The 15,444-nt window shown below is 32.9% G+C and overlaps 5 protein-coding genes and 1 non-coding gene across 7 annotated transcripts; 5 read left to right on the top strand and 1 right to left on the bottom strand.

Moving 5' to 3' along the window:
- The first annotated feature begins 2,035 nt into the window (after nt 1-2,035).
- On the top strand, nt 2,036-3,220 carry AT1G66100 (Plant thionin). The gene is made up of 3 exons (NM_105281.3): nt 2,036-2,513; nt 2,610-2,687; nt 2,785-3,220. The coding sequence occupies exons 1-3, from the start codon at nt 2,285-2,287 to the stop codon at nt 2,880-2,882; spliced, it is 405 nt and encodes a 134-aa protein (NP_176784.1). The 5' UTR covers nt 2,036-2,284; the 3' UTR covers nt 2,883-3,220.
- Nucleotides 3,191-3,331, top strand: MIR5014b. Its single transcript, NR_139503.1, has one exon. It is a non-coding gene; the product is annotated as a microRNA ath-MIR5014b precursor (primary transcript).
- Nucleotides 3,332-3,994: 663 nt separating this feature from the next.
- AT1G66090 (Disease resistance protein (TIR-NBS class)) lies at nt 3,995-6,725 on the bottom strand. The gene is made up of 2 exons (NM_105280.3): nt 6,029-6,725; nt 3,995-4,965 (listed from the first exon to the last, which is right to left on the bottom strand). Exons 1-2 carry the CDS (start codon nt 6,535-6,537, stop codon nt 4,185-4,187), a joined length of 1,290 nt encoding a protein of 429 aa, NP_176783.1. The 5' UTR covers nt 6,538-6,725; the 3' UTR covers nt 3,995-4,184.
- Nucleotides 6,726-7,449: 724 nt separating this feature from the next.
- On the top strand, nt 7,450-8,819 carry AT1G66080 (hikeshi-like protein). The gene is made up of 2 exons (NM_105279.5): nt 7,450-7,833; nt 7,933-8,819. Exons 1-2 carry the CDS (start codon nt 7,731-7,733, stop codon nt 8,400-8,402), a joined length of 573 nt encoding a protein of 190 aa, NP_176782.1. The 5' UTR covers nt 7,450-7,730; the 3' UTR covers nt 8,403-8,819.
- Nucleotides 8,820-10,126: 1,307 nt separating this feature from the next.
- On the top strand, nt 10,127-12,984 carry AT1G66070 (Translation initiation factor eIF3 subunit). 2 transcript variants are annotated; one of them, NM_105278.3, is made up of 7 exons: nt 10,127-10,391; nt 11,180-11,250; nt 11,449-11,570; nt 11,698-11,846; nt 11,970-12,117; nt 12,209-12,365; nt 12,473-12,949. In NM_105278.3, the coding sequence occupies exons 2-7, from the start codon at nt 11,238-11,240 to the stop codon at nt 12,562-12,564; spliced, it is 681 nt and encodes a 226-aa protein (NP_564865.1). In that variant the 5' UTR covers nt 10,127-10,391; nt 11,180-11,237; the 3' UTR covers nt 12,565-12,949. The 2 variants fall into 2 exon arrangements, with proteins under 2 accessions (NP_564865.1, NP_001185326.1); NM_001198397.1 differs by having other exon boundaries at nt 10,245-10,391; nt 11,189-11,250; nt 12,473-12,984.
- Nucleotides 12,985-13,213: 229 nt separating this feature from the next.
- On the top strand, nt 13,214-14,843 carry AT1G66060 (hypothetical protein (DUF577)). Its single transcript, NM_105277.2, has one exon. It carries the CDS (start codon nt 13,626-13,628, stop codon nt 14,571-14,573), a length of 948 nt encoding a protein of 315 aa, NP_176780.1. The 5' UTR covers nt 13,214-13,625; the 3' UTR covers nt 14,574-14,843.
- The last annotated feature ends 601 nt before the right edge of the window (nt 14,844-15,444 follow it).

Below are 15,444 nucleotides of genomic sequence, written 5' to 3'. Positions count from 1 at the left end.
CTACTCTTCCTTTATGAATACGTAACCAATGTTGATAACAAATTTCAAGATAAATGCTTTACTAACAAAGTTTAAATTAATCAATTGCCAAAACCATTCAAATACTAACTGTCGTAATTCTACTAATGATATATTTCTAATTAAGTGTAGTTTAAAAGTTTTTTATTTTTTTCAATATAAGTGTTATTTTCACTTTTCTAGGCAAACATTAAATGTATTTAATAGTTTTTAACCAATTATATTTTACATCATATATTTGTATTGGTTGGATTAGTTGTAATTAATGATGTTTTTATAGGAAAGAGATAAATTAAATGAGATTTATAGATTTCCTGCAAAAACCTTAAACTACAAATATTGAAAAACAGAGGGAGTATTGAATCAAGATAGGGTGTATTAACTTCTCCTTTGAGCATTGTAGTGTAAAAGGGAAGTCGAAATGCAACATTTAACAGGAAAAGATATAAAAAGCCTTTTGAAACTTGCGCCGCTGACGTTTAGTTTCTCAATAATAATCAAGATTCAATTTTTAGTCTAAAATGGTTCTTATTATTTATTATTGTTTTTTTTATAACCTTTTTTTAGTTTTTAGATTTTTTTAAAAAATATCATAAACTTTTGATAAAAATTTAAATCAAAAATACATATGTTAAGCTTATACGGTATATTTGTGAGTTTCTCACATCCAAAAAATAATAACATATTAAATAATCTTAAATTCTTATTTGAAAAGTACATTATAACAAAATTATATGTCAATTTGCATTTATAAATGAGGTTTTTCTGCATTTTTGGGGATTTTGGCCCTCGCTTGCTGTGAAGGTTTTTGTACCCCGCTTTATTGAACAGGTAAAAACATGTCTTTTGTAATATTTATTTACTTCACTTTATTTTCAACTTGGATACTACTTTCTTTGTTCATCTGAAATCTGACCATTTTTGAAAGATTCCCTAGATTTTAGTTATTTAACTAAATTTAAATTTATTTGAAAATTAAACTAATAACTTAGTGACATGTTTATATGGGATTTCTTATTAAAAGATCATGAGTTCTTGTTTAAGAACTACTTCTCTCTCTTACAAAAATTTTTTTCATGATTTTAATCTACTTATACGCTTCATCTTACAGAAGATAAACACTTAAGAGGCCAAAAACAGAGATCTATTATTTTTGTTTACAGTATAATTCATTTTTAGTTATTTTACACAAGAGTTTATATTATCCAAGTAACCAACTAAATCTTAACAGTCCTTACCAAAAAAAAAAAAAACTAAATCTTAACAGTTGAATCGTTTGTTTCCAATTCAAAATATTTACACGAGAAGTGATACAAACTTCTAATACTCATAATATATTTAGAGCAAACTATTACCAACTTTGAGCTAAGCCAGATTAGGGCAAGAATTCAGGGTTGCGGTATCACACATGCTTGTCTACTTTGAGGTAAGCTAGATTAGACATCTTTGGTTTTCCTTATTCTTTTACATAGTCTAGATGGAACCCTACGTTAATCTCCTTCGATCAAGCATCACACAAGATATGAGCGAAACAATTCACTGCCTCATCTTGTTGCTAATCCAAGCCACGATCTATCATTTATGGAGGGAATGGAATGGGGACAGCAACAAGGACACCACCCTCCCCTTCACCTCTCTGGCATTATTGATAAATATGCAAAGAAAAAAAGGAAATCTTTACACGCCATTGAAAGTAATAGGGGAAAAAAAACTAAAATCCTAATCACTAAAACTAAAGACCCACTTTTTCCACTTCTAAATTCTCATAGTCATAAACCAAGTTATAAGAAACTACTTATACATATACGGTTAGCACGACCATGCAAAAATATAACAAGAAATACTAACACGGAATAGTGAATTGTAACACAAAATTTAAAGAGTTTTTTCTCTTCCTATTTAAAAAAAAAAAAAAAAGAGAAGAAGATAAAATTTCCGGATGTGCAGGTAGGCATTGAATTTGCTGATAGAATTTCCGAAGGTGCAGGTAGGCATTGATCTTGCGATAGGGACCAAATTTTTTATTCTTTTCAAAATAACATGAGAAAAATGCACATGGTTTTACAGCCAAGGGACCTAAACTAGTCAAATTTATATGGCTGGGTCTTGTATAGAGTATGTGATGATGAAGGTATCAAACATTTGTGGTTGCAAATTGTAGACCAACTAGTATTTAAGCGGGCCTTGTTTCTTCACCATTTCATCAATACAAGCTTACAACTCTCCCACATACATTTTTGTGATCAAACAACTAATCAATCAAAAGATGGAAGGCAAGACTTTGATTGTAAGTGTGCTCATAATGAGTCTGTTCATGGCACAAAATCAAGTTGACGCAAATATTTGCTGTCCGTCCATCCAGGCTAGAACTTTCTATAATGCTTGCCTCTTCGCGGTAGGTAGCCCGTCAAGCTGTATACGCAACTCGAGTTGTCTTGACATTAGTGAGTCGACATGTCCTAGAGGATATACGAATGACATTCTCGAAAACACAGGTAGATTGATTAATATTTTGCTTTTCTTACGCACGTTATTTGTTACAACACGTACGGATCAAAATTTCATTTCATGATTTTGATTTTTGTCTCAAGGTGATGCTGTCACTGAATACTGCAAGTTGGGGTGTGTATCCTCTGTTTGCGGTGCTTTAACCATTCTCCAGAACTCCGGTAAAGCAAACTCCTCAAACTCATTATCATTATTATCATTTTCTAAAAAACAAATCGACAAGAGAATAATCCATTCAAACTTTGTTTTGGTGACTAGATGCAAGTGAAATCGTGAATGGAGAAGTTGAAAAATGTACCATGGCATGTTCTACAGTCTGTACCAAGGGCTCTATGAATGCAGTTGAAAATGCGTAGACCACCATATCCATGAAGATACCACGTACATCTGTGGTGAAGGGCGTGAATCGTCGTCATCTTTTACAGTGTTGTATATTTCATGTTTTCAATAATCGTCGTGTTTGTGACATGTTAAGATAATCGTGCTTGCTGCCGTTTATAATATATTTAATCGGTGTATAATTTCTGTGAAGATCCTCGATACTTCATATAAGAGATTTTGAGAGAGAGAGAGAACCAATTTTCGAATGGGTGAGTTGGCAAAGTATTCACTTTTCAGAACATAATTGGGAAACTAGTCACTTTACTATTCAAAATTTGCAAAGTAGTCACTTTTCACTGTTTGATTTGTACACCTAGATCTGTACAACACTTTTATTGTACAGATGTAAGTGTACGTTGTGTATTTTTATATACATTTGTACACTAAAAATGTTGTACAGATCTAAGTGTACAAATCAAACAGTGAAAAGTGACTACTTTTCAAATTGTGAATAGTAAAGTGATTATTGGAATGTTTGAAAAAGTGACTATTTTTCAATTTTTCCCTTTTCAAATTAGTTTTCTAGTCATAGAGCAAAATGCATCATTTTTCGAATTTCCATGTTCCAAACACAATAATATTATATGTGTATATGTAAAAAATACAGAAAATGATCTAAAGCTACATGAATTTGTTATCAAAAAAGGTAAAACAATAATATTATATGTGTAGATGTAAAAAATACAGAATTTGATCTAAAGCTACATGAATTTGTTATCAAAAAAGGTAAAACAACAAAACTGATATAATTAGTATGTAAAAGTACAATCGAAACAAAATAACAATAGGTAAGAGTGAGTATAGTATAATTTAATTTTGATTTATTTTTAAATATAATATGACATACATATTGTTATATTTTGATTGGTTATTAAAAATGGTGAATGAAATTTGTTCACCTACGGATGAACCCAAGAATTGTTCATTAGTAAATCAGTCACAACTTATCGTCATAATTCTTTGTTTTCTTTTTCTGTTTTCAACTTATCGTCATAAATCTATGAACAACATTGAGACTAAAATACTTTCATTGAAAATCCCAGTTTGTGATGGAAATTGAAGTTTCTGAAACAAAACAAAAAACGTCCACTAAACACAATTTATTCATAATAGACAAGTTCTAAATTGTAGTCTTTTTACATAGATGTTTATGTTCATAATAAAGAAAGTTTACAAATTACAACACTACAAACAACGAAAAGAATATAGAAGGGTGTATGAAAAAATTATCAAAAAGAGAGCATTGCAATAAGTAGTACATAAAATAGAGTCTTGCTTTATACAAAATCAGCCAGAGACACTAGATTACACAAACTCTGCACTCTGCCATAACTCCTTCCCCGAAGCGCCGACCCCAAAACATGTAGATGCAATGGAAGATTGCCACAAATTTTTATAAACATTTCACACTCATGAATTTTCATAGATCCATCAGGTGGAGAGGTTTGTCTATAAGCAGATAGACAAAAGATCTTTAGAGCATCTGCATCTGTTGGAAAACCCACATGGTATATATCACAGATACCATGTTGCACCAAAATATCTTTCTTTTTAGTGATTACTATGATCCTACTTCCAGGACCATACCACTTGATATTAGCCAAAACCTCTAGTTGCTCTAGACTCGTCACGTCATCAAGAATGATAAGAACCCTCTGGTCGTGTAGCCTTTCTTGTATCGCACCTAAATGGCGTATCCTAATGTCCTTTTCGTTCAAAACTTGTGAGAGAAGTTGCTCTTGTAAACTCAATTTCGAACTATACTCTAGAGAACTATGGGGGTTGCTTTGGCTAATAAGGTTTTCCATAAAACAACTAAGATGAAAACTGCTAGAGAGTAGGTTATGTAAGGCTCTGGCAATGGTACTCTTACCAATGCCTGCAGGACCGGAGATCCCAACGATCTTAACTTTATCATAATCTAAAGATAGCAAAGACTCAATTTTCGTCAAATGAGCTTTAATTCCCACCATTTCATCAAAATCCTTTGACTCTGTAGCATTCAGTTTTTCTGAGACATCAGTTGCAATTTTCTCGATCATGTTTGCCTCATCGTCCCTAAAAGACAGTGATTAATAATAGTATCATTACAAAATTCTATTGGACTTATAATTATTGACTTATTAGTAATCTAAAACTAGGTAAGAATCTGTGCCATGTCCCATGTACGTCAAGTTTTTATATTGAATCCCGATATGTCAAAACTAAATTCTGTAAATACGCTAAAATATTTTAAATTAAAATAATGCTATGTAAAAATATCATGCAATAACGCGACTGTTTAGTCTATAATAAACTTACAAATTAAATTTTGAATATTTTAATGATTTATATTATAAAAACAAAATAGTATTTACGTCATTCATATAAATTTAGACTTAAAAATTTGCAGTTTTAATTTAAATATTTATAATATATGAAAGAATTTGTCGGTGTTAAAATGCCTAAACTATATGTTTATATTGTTTATTTTCTTCAATTGAAAAAAAAAAACACAATGCATTTAATATATAAAAAAATATATAAGTTTTCTAATTTGTAAATTCGAGATATTTAATTTTTTGGTAAATATAATTCATAAGAATAAGTAGTATATAGAATTAAAAATATTTGGCAAGATGGATAGTAAAAAAAAAAATATAGATGAGAGTAATTGTGGGCATGACACATAATCACCAAAAACCCTCTTGTAATATATAGAAGATTATTGATTTATTATTTTTATTCTTCGTTAACTTTTATTTATGCGCATCAAACTTATATATTTTTATATAAAAGCATATAATTACTTGCAAAAGTGGGAAACCAAACCAAAACCGAACAGAATAGAAATGCATATGGTTTCAATTTTTATAAAACCGAAAAACGTGAAAACTAAACTATAACCAAACTGAATTACATACTGTTTCTATATGGTTTCAATTTTTATTATAAAAAAAAAAAAAACCTAAAACGAACCGAAATCAAACCAAAAATTGTCCACCCACCCCTACATCTATCTCTAATATCCATCATTCATTCAATCACAAATTCTAATACTCGTTCAAAAAAAAACCCCTTAATGATTTCAGTTCTATTCTATCAGAAGCAAGACAAAATGTAATTTAATGAAAATACAAACCTGTCTTGGACGTGTACTCCGGTTATGTTGCCCACACAGGTCAAAGCGTGGCTCCATTTTCTCCTCTCCTCCTCTGTTTTACGAGCACAAGTTTCGTTGAAAGCGATTCCAAATTCTCCGGTTTGTTTCCGCACATCAGATGGATTTACGCCGTAGAAGATTGTCATCACTCTCTGTCCTCTTTTTTCTTTGCAGTTTAAAATCTCCAATAGCTCATCAAGACACCAGCTCGATGAAGCATAGTTCTTCGAGAGCAAGACGATGTAGATCTTCGATTCTCTAATCGCCTGCGTGAGAGTAGGGGCAAGGGTTTGGCTTCTCTCCATCCTTTGATCATCAAACATCGTAATTCCATTGGTGTTAAACTGTTTCCTCAAATGACTAAGAAATGTGTTGCGGACATCTGGTCCATGGAAGCTCGTGAAAGTCATGTATCTCCATGTGCAAGGTGAAGGAGAAGATAAAGAAGAAGATGATGATGAAGAAGAAGAAGAAGTAGATGCAGCCATGAGTGGTTTCAAAATACAGATTCAAAGAGATGTGTCTGTTTAAGCATTTTACGGAACCTTTTATAGAGGAGTGGCAAAGCTTATGGTGAAGGAATGTAATGAGAAGTTTCTTTGCAATTGCAAAGTAAACAAAATTTTGAACTTATTACGAACAAAGTTAGAGAAGAAAAAAGAACAAACGAAAAAAGAAAAGTCAACATTGGTTTACGTGAGTTTGCCTCTTTATGCCAAACGCGTAATGGTCTAATGGAATAAGACAGGAAAATTATAATTTTGTTTTGGTTAACGAAAGACCTCATTAATACGTCAAATAAATAACGGAACTATGGAGTAACTGAAATAATGACGGAGCGAATTGAATTAGTTAAAGTTTTTATGAAATAAAATGCTGAAAACTAGTTTTAAGTATATACTTTTTGCAAACGTAAAAATATGTAAATCAAACTTGATGAATATCTCAAATAGCAGAGAGTAATGGAATCATATTTTTCATACGTGAATAGATGGTGTACCAATCATCCCTTAGACTATATACATTGGTTTGGTTTTTCAACACTTTTTTTTATTTTTTTTCATACTCCATGTCATAAATTTCTCGACCACCTACTAATTTAATATTTATTTAATTTTTAACATTTCCAATAGTTTGTTTAATAAATACAAAACTATTTATAGAGAAAAAAAATATGATGAATTTTGATATAAAAATATATATAAATAAAAATTTTAGTATACTTGATGTTAAATAGTTAGGGTGAGATTAAAAATTTTAATATCCAATCAGAAATGAATATGTGTCATTTATGATCCCATATTTTTGGTTTCAACATGTTGAAAATATTTAACAGAAGTAAATCCACATAAGTTTTTTTTTCTTTTTCAACATCTTTATTGTAATGGTTCAACTGTTGAATTTCTTATTTATTGAACACCTCTATTGTACATGATTTTAGGTAGAAAAATGAAATTTCCAAAAAATAAAATAACGTTAATCTTTTCCGCGGTCACACAAAAAAAAGTCTTCGTGCGGAGTACATAGCTCTTTCTCAAATCTTCTAGAACCATCTTCAAATTCTTCACCCTCTCTCTTTCAATCATCTACATCACTCCATCACTCCATCACCAACATAAACTAAAACTTCACTCACATTAAAAAAAAATCAAAACCTTTCAAAAAAACCAAAAACTCAACAATGTTCGGAGTCGTCTTCCCCAATCGAAGTTTCCCAATAGACATCTCAACCTTCACTCAAATCGACACATTCCACTGGGTTCTCGACATGAACCACTTCGTCGGTAAGTACCCATCTCCCCAAAAACCAAACTTTTCAAAACCCTAATTCCCAAAATCAAAAACCCTAATCGAAAAATCCAACCTTTTTTCTTTTTTTACAGGTGAAGCTTATGATCAAATCTCAGAGATGTGTATCTTCTTGTTAAACAATTTCAATCTTCCACCAGATAAAGCTTTAGCTGTTTATGTTCAATCTCCAGGATCAGCTTTTGTGTTCTGTGGTGCTGTAACTTTAGCTAGACCTTCTGCTGTTTTATCACTTCAATGGCCTGAACCTGGTAGTGCAGCGAAGATGCAACTCACGGCGGGTGATTCGAGTTCCTTATCGGCGAAGATCGGTGTTTCGGTGGAGGATGTAGCAGCGTTGAGGTCGTTGGATGTTGTTGCGGAGAGGAGGATTGAGAAATTGGCTATGAAAGTTGGAGAGAATTTGTTTAACTTTATGCAGTCTTTTTGTGGTGTTGATGGAAGTAAATTGGTTGTTCCTATGGATATTTTGGATCGTTGGTTTAAGAAGTTTCAGGAGAAAGCTAAACGTGATCCTGATTTCCTCAAAAGCTTTGCTTTGTAAGGTTAGCGTTTTTGTAACATTTGATCTTGTGGTTCTATGTGATGAATTGAACAAGAGATTGTAGTTTTACTTTGTTTGTCAATGTTTATTAACTAGTTGATCATACTCTGCTTTTAAGCAATTTAAAGTGTTGAACTTTATATCTTGTTGGTTTGAGGTAGATGAAAAGGTGAAGATTTAATCTGTCTTGTGTTGAGGAATGAATTTTGATTCTTAGTTTTTGATTAGCTCACTTTGGTATACTGTGTGGTTGAATCCATTTGATCTTGGGTTATATATGATGAATTGGAGGAGAGATTGTAGTTTTACTTAGTTTGCTAGTGAGATAATATGAGGGTTATGAATATTTTGGTTTCAGTGTTCTTCTTGCTTACATATGAATCACAGTTTTAGTAGGTGGAATGGTGGATACTGTTTCGTATCTATTGTTCATAAGTTTATACTCTGCTGTTAGAAATTTAAAGTGATGAACTTTCTCTTGTTGTTTTGAGGATTGAGGTAGATGAAAGGGTTAAGATTAAATCTGTTCATGTTTTTATGATGAATCTAAGACAACATTTTAGTTTACTTAGTTTGCCAATGAGAAAATGTGAGAGATATGCATAATTGCTTTCCATGTTCATATTTTTTTCTTCGGTTAATTTAGTGCAATTCAACAGAGGAAGGTTTGACATTTTTTGGTCTAGTAATATATGATTCAGTATTTGGTCAGAGGATAGTTTAACAGTTTCAGTGTTCTAACTCACATTATAAATCATAGTTTTGGTAAGTGGATGCTGTTTCAGATTCTGGTCATGTTCATAGGCTCAATCAACCTTTGATCTTAGCAATATAAAGTGTTGAGCTTTATATCTTGTTGAATCGAGGTAGATGAAAAGTGAAGATTTAATCCATCTTGTGTTGAGGAATGAATCTTGATTCCTAGTTTTTGAGAAGCTTCAGTTTCTTACAGTGTGTACTGTGTGGTTTTACCCGTTTGATCTTAGGTTCTATATGATAAATGGAAGAAGAGATTGTAGTTTATTATAATTTAATCTTATGTTCTATATTTGTTTTCAACGGTTAATTCAATATTTTGTGAGAACTATATGAGTAGTTGCAAAATATGAATCACATATACATTGAGTGGATACTGTTTCAGATTTGGTCATGGTCATAAGCTCAAATGTAGCTCTTAAGTAATTTAAAGTGATGAACTTTATTTTTGTTGCTTAGAGGTGGATGAAAGGTGATGATTTAACTCAGCTTGTGTGTGAGGAATGAATCTTGAATCTTGAATCTTGATTCTTGTCCACTATATCACAGTAGATCGTTAATACATTGATCTAATCGATTGAAGTTGTTGTTTGATATGGTTCTAGATTGGCTTACCAACGGCTTCAATATTCAATGGACCTAAACAATTTGTAGAGTCAAGAAGCTTACAAATATTCGGGATAATCTGACTTGGATGGACAACTCTAGTTGTCTGATACATACGATGAATCAAAATCAAAGCCTTTAACTTAAACTTCAATCTCGAATACATAAGTATTTTCTACAATCGATTGCACACATGTGAGAATACCCTTCAACCCTCATTTGCAAAAAGTACTTAATACTTGGTCAGCAAATTCAAATCATTGTGCAAAAACTCCAAAAAAAAATGATTAAAAACGGAATAAAAAAATGGAGAGTGTAAGATGGAAAAAGTTACATGTTGGGGCCACGGTGATCGGTTCGACCGTATCAGTCTAACCGAAATTGACCAAACAACTTTGGTCTATACTTTGATCGGTTCGACATGTTGGGGCCACGGTGGAAAGGCTTTATAAAAAGGCATAAAATCTAACGAAAAACAAAAGGAAACACACAAAAGCCCTAAATCTCTTTTTAACCTCTGAAGCAAAAACCACCACATCGGAGATTTCTAATCCAACGAAAACGCTTCAATTTTCTTGCGATTTCTCTTCCTCTGCGAAAAACCCTTTTGGATTCAGACTTTCCTCGGTATGTTTTCTTATCAAAGGGTTTTCCTTTCTCAGTTAAATTCGCTTCTAGATCTTAATTTTCGATTGATTCTCTGGTGGGTTTCTATAGAATTGCTCCAAATTATGATTTTGATTTGATTTGATTTCTTAATGTTGGGTTCTCGAATTCATGGTTAATGATTCAAACTTTATCATCAAAACTTCTCTGTGTGTAGTGTAGATTACTATGACCAATTCGTTACTTTTTCTCTGCTCTTTGTTTGCATGATGATGTTCAAGTTGAATCCTTTTTTTATTGAAACAAGGACTTCTTAAGGTTTTAACCATTTTGATTGATTTCGATTGAGGAATTCATATCGATGTTGCAAATCCATAGGATTGGATTACCAAAATCAGAAGGAAATTATTAGTTATGTGTTTAAGATTCTTGTGTTTTGGGGACTGTTTTTGTTTGGTATCTCTCTAAGAGTTCATGGAACTTGTGTTCAGGTTTAGATAGCTGACATGCCTGTAATAGTTTTAATTGATATAAGATATCTTGTCTTTTGTAAGCATTAGATTTAGCTGTTTTTCCTGGGTGTGAAATATTAGGCCTATGTGTTTTTGTTAGCTGTGAAACCTTGATTTGTAAAGTAATAGTATCAGTATTCTCTGTCTATGATGTGAAGTTAGCAAGCTTACTACAAGTAGTTTAAGCATATTTACACATGGGGATCAGTGTATTTGATTATGTGGATTGAATGATTGATCAGTAATGTAGTTTGATCAAATAAGCGTGTTTCTGATGCTTACGCGTATGTTTGGCAGGTTTACCAGTTGGACTCAGATAGAAGCTTATATCTGTACCTGATAATTTGCAGCAAATATGGATGACTGGGGTAAGACTATGCTTTAAGTGTCCTCTCTTATATTCTCTATTTGTATCTAATTATAGTCTTCTTATTTATTTATAGTATTTGATTGGATATGCAAGCAATTTTGGATTATTTGCTAATCTGATGGGTTTCATATTTGATATTTCAAAATCGTATCACTAGCATGTGAGTAGTCTTATAATTTTTATTTTCTGATTCCAGAGGACGAGAAAATTGCACCACTTCCAGCAAAAGTTGAGCTTAAAAGTAACTGGGATGATGAAGATGTGGATGAGAATGAAATTAAGGATTCATGGGAGGATGATGATGATGAACCTGCTCAGGTATAGCTTAGTTTTTACTCTCTGTAATTCTTTCCCTATTGGCTAGTGGCTACTACGTATAATTTGGTTTGAGATTCCAACGGGAATATTTATGTTTTGTCTGCTTTGCCTTGTTGTTTTTCTGTAGCCGCCTGTTATAAATCCTGCTCCGGAGAAGGCTCCTAAGAAAGCAGCCCCCAAAACTGTTGAAAAGAAGGGTAAAGCAGTCGAAGTTCCAAAGGAAGCACCAAAAGAAAAACCTCTAGATCCTATAGCGGAGAAACTTCGCCAGCAGAGGTACAGTTTGTAAATAATATCTTTCCCACACATAATAATTCACTTTAATCTTTTGTACTTTGTGTATGGAAGAAGGCTGTGAAGGTCTATGTGACCTTATATGTTATATTCTTTCTATCACAGGCTTGTTGAGGAAGCCGACTACCGGGCAACTGCTGAGCTCTTTGGAGTGAAGGATGATGACAAAAACCTTGATATGTTTATCCCCAAGTCTGAAAGCGATTTTTTGGAATATGCTGAAATGATTTCTCATAGGATTAAACCATATGAGGTATGTTGTATTCTGCCTTATATACCTTTATTCTCATTGGCTAGTATTGAAGCTCATGATGTGTGAAAATATAGTTTGGTTTCTGTTGCAGAAAAGTTATCACTATATAGCGCTGCTCAAAACAATCATGAGACTTTCATTGACCAACATGAAAGCAGCTGATGTTAAAGATGTTGCTTCGTCCATTACAACGATAGCAAATGAAAAACTAAAGGCAGAGAAAGAAGCTGCTGCGGGAAAAAAGAAAGGTATTATTCTGAATGTGTTACTCACAATCACTTCATCTTTGGTTTATAGTTTTATGAATGTGTTATTCTGAATCCGTTTTTCATGACCATTGGCATTGCTTGATCAGGTGGAAAGAAGAAACAACTTATTGTAGATAAGGCCAATGACGATCTAGTGGCTGGTCCTTATGATGCCATGGATGACTTCGACTTCATGTAGATTAAAAGAGCTTTTTGAGCAAATGCAAATTGGATTTGTCCAGCGTCTATTTTATCATTTATCTATCACTCAAAAGAAACACATTTTTCTTAATTTTGGTTTGAATAGAGCAAGAAGAGCCAAATTTCTGGTTGCGGAAATATATAGTTGGAACATGGGAAGCTTTTGTTTTGGTTTGGTCTGGGAATTCTCTAGAGTCATGTTTTTGGTTCTATTTGTTGGTTGAAAAAGCTATACTTAAAGTGTCCGTATAAATTTATTATTGACATTGATCTGATTAAATCTCTTTGGGGGTTGAATTTCTTATAGACATGAGTGCGTTTCATGTTGTCCAATCTTTAAATACTGCCTCTTGAGTAAGAGAGAAAATGTTGATTCGTTACAATTCGCTAATGTTAGTAGTAAACCTTGAAACACGCTAATATCATCATGACTTTACATTAGCTAATAACATAAAGATGTGAATGGGAATGACATAAAGAATTCATGGGAGGATGATGATGAGTTTTTAACTAAGGAACTCTAATTCCTTACTAGTTAATTTCCAACAACAACACAGTGACTGTATTGTTTAATCTTCTTAATTGGTGGTTGAGTTGCTTCTTCTTCTTCTTCGGACTCTGTGTTGTTTCCTCCGGAAGACATTGTGTCAACAACTTCAGCCTCTTCCACATTCTCTTTTAGGAGAAAGATTAGTGGGATTGATTAAAGAAAGTAATCATATGAATTGATTGATATAATTCTCTGTAATGTAGACTCTTAAATATGTTACAATATCTACTCTCTAAGATATTCTTTTTATAAGAATCTTTTAAAACTTCAAGAAGATTCATTTAATGATTTCCAGTAATGGTGAAGAAAAATATCCAACTAAAAACAAAAAAAAGCAGAAAAATATCCTATCCTATCATTATCCTAATTTTAGAAAAAAATAAATAAAAAAAAAAGTTTAACAAACCTAATTTAATCGTGCGTAGATATATCTAAAGCAGTGATATACTTTTCTTCTTCAACCGTTTTATAGACTCTATTGATCTCCCGGAACTTTCTGTTACCTTCCCATGGATAATCAGAAGTCGCCGAAGCAACCAACCTCCCAAGACTTCACCAAAGCCGCCTTCAAGCTTCTTGCGAATCCCCACGTTGAACCGACGGTGGAATTCATCGCCGCCCTCACAAAGCCACCGGAGAATCCAGAAGATAAAGACATCAAGTTCTTCCGTTTCTGCGTCGCCAATTACCCGGGATGCTTCTCCCTCAAGCTCATGCGTGTCTATTCCTCGAATGATCCACGAGTCCCATACCAGATCAGAGAGATTGCGATGATATTACTCCACGTTATCTTCATCATAGAAGAAGCCTCTTTGAATTTGGCAGTGGTTCACATACTTTCGCCTATACTCATATCATGCCTTGAAGAACAAGTTATCTCGAACAACAGTTTAAAGATTCTTTCCATGCTCGTGAACCGTGTCGCTTTCGAGATATTCACCATTCAGGAAGAAACGTGGTATGACCTGCGTGAGTTTATCTCGTCTAAAGCGGAATCAGAGTTTGCGAAAGCGGTTTCCGTGTTCAAGAGCTTGTCGATGCCTTTGGATGGAGAGGAGTTTTTGATTCCTCTCATGGATAATCTTCTTCCAGCGATCTTAAAACGTTTAGGTAACAAAGAGGAAGAGAGTTCGAGCCAGTGGGGTTTGGCCTTTGTGGGTGGTTTCTGTGCGGCGGTTCACTTGTTGGAGACGACACGTGTTGATTTGGTGGAGAATCTTGCGAATGAGATGTTGAAATCGGTGAAGAGAGGAATGGAATTAGGGTTTCTTGGGAAAGCTCTTAGGGAAGTTGAAACCGCTGTAGTGGAACAATTATGGTGGTATTGTACTACAGAATTCAGATTCGTATTGGGTTTGATTAGTAGGATTGATGCGATTGTCACTGAGGAGACAGCGAAGAATGTGTTGCAAAGGATTAAGATAGTTGTGAAGAAGAAGATGCTTGAATATGTTTAAGAGATTGGTAAATGGTGACGAAGATTGGCTTAATGAGAGCCATTGAATTTGGATGCTTCTTGCCCAAGTAAACAAATTCTTAGGGAATGTTTTGGTTTTGAATTGTGTAGTTTGGGTGTTTATACTTTATATTTTGGTGTTACGTACGAGTGGATTAAATCAAACAGAGTTTTTGGATTTATAGTTTTTTGCATCTTTGGTCATTTACTGGAAAAACTTTAAGCTTTAAATTTTTTACTTTGAGATAATATATCATTATTTCTTTGTGTTCATGGGTAATTTCACCATTGACTAGTTACTTTTTGTCAACAGACCGTTTGATACCTCTAAATAAACATGTGAAACAAGTTACTCTGCGCTAGATCATATTCATGTGATCTTTTTTTCTTTGTAGGAGACGAGAACTTCTACATGAAAACTTAAACGCTATTAAAATCTTGCAAAACACCTCTTTTTCGAGTTAGAAAAAAAAATAGAGTTTTTGGATTAATAGTTTTTTGCATCTTTGGTCATCTACTAATATTGGGAAAACTTTAAGCTTTAGATTTCTTATTCTGAGATTGAGATCCAAGGAAGAATCATATATATGAAAGTTGGCCAATTCTCTTCATATGATTGACACATTATCACTAGCATTTACCATGTGTTTATTAAAGAATTAATGTAAGCTCTTTAACTTTTAATTTATAGGTTAATGATATATTTATTATTGAATTTATGCCGTGATTGGTAACTAAGGTTATTTAGTTTTTTTATTTTTTAATACATGAGACTTTTAGGACTTTGACTTGCATAGTCTGGTTTTTTTTTTTTTTTTTGAAATAGACTTTTAGGACCAAATTATTTTGGAATCTTTGGTTGATGATAATTT

This window comes from Arabidopsis thaliana (genome assembly GCF_000001735.4).
Source record: "Arabidopsis thaliana chromosome 1 sequence".
Lineage (NCBI taxonomy): Eukaryota > Viridiplantae > Streptophyta > Magnoliopsida > Brassicales > Brassicaceae > Arabidopsis > Arabidopsis thaliana.
This window is presented reverse-complemented; position numbering and strand designations above follow the sequence as displayed.

What these genes read in the sequence shown, in the direction of transcription:
- AT1G66100 (NM_105281.3), top strand. Translation starts at nt 2,285, where the DNA reads ATGGAAGGCAAGACTTTGATTGTAAGTGTGCTCATAATGAGTCTGTTC. An exon ending in TGACATTCTCGAAAACACAG is followed by an intron (nt 2,514 to 2,609) that starts GTAGATTGATTA and finishes TTTTGTCTCAAG; the next exon opens with GTGATGCTGTCACTGAATAC. An exon ending in AACCATTCTCCAGAACTCCG is followed by an intron (nt 2,688 to 2,784) that starts GTAAAGCAAACT and finishes TTTGGTGACTAG; the next exon opens with ATGCAAGTGAAATCGTGAAT.
- AT1G66090 (NM_105280.3), bottom strand. Translation starts at nt 6,537, where the DNA reads ATGGCTGCATCTACTTCTTCTTCTTCTTCATCATCATCTTCTTCTTTA. An exon ending in GGAGTACACGTCCAAGACAG is followed by an intron (nt 4,966 to 6,028) that starts GTTTGTATTTTC and finishes ACTGTCTTTTAG; the next exon opens with GGACGATGAGGCAAACATGA.
- AT1G66080 (NM_105279.5), top strand. Translation starts at nt 7,731, where the DNA reads ATGTTCGGAGTCGTCTTCCCCAATCGAAGTTTCCCAATAGACATCTCA. An exon ending in CGACATGAACCACTTCGTCG is followed by an intron (nt 7,834 to 7,932) that starts GTAAGTACCCAT and finishes CTTTTTTTACAG; the next exon opens with GTGAAGCTTATGATCAAATC.
- AT1G66070 (NM_001198397.1), top strand. An exon ending in ATGATGATGAACCTGCTCAG is followed by an intron (nt 11,571 to 11,697) that starts GTATAGCTTAGT and finishes GTTTTTCTGTAG; the next exon opens with CCGCCTGTTATAAATCCTGC. An exon ending in GAGAAACTTCGCCAGCAGAG is followed by an intron (nt 11,847 to 11,969) that starts GTACAGTTTGTA and finishes TTTCTATCACAG; the next exon opens with GCTTGTTGAGGAAGCCGACT.
- AT1G66060 (NM_105277.2), top strand. Translation starts at nt 13,626, where the DNA reads ATGGATAATCAGAAGTCGCCGAAGCAACCAACCTCCCAAGACTTCACC.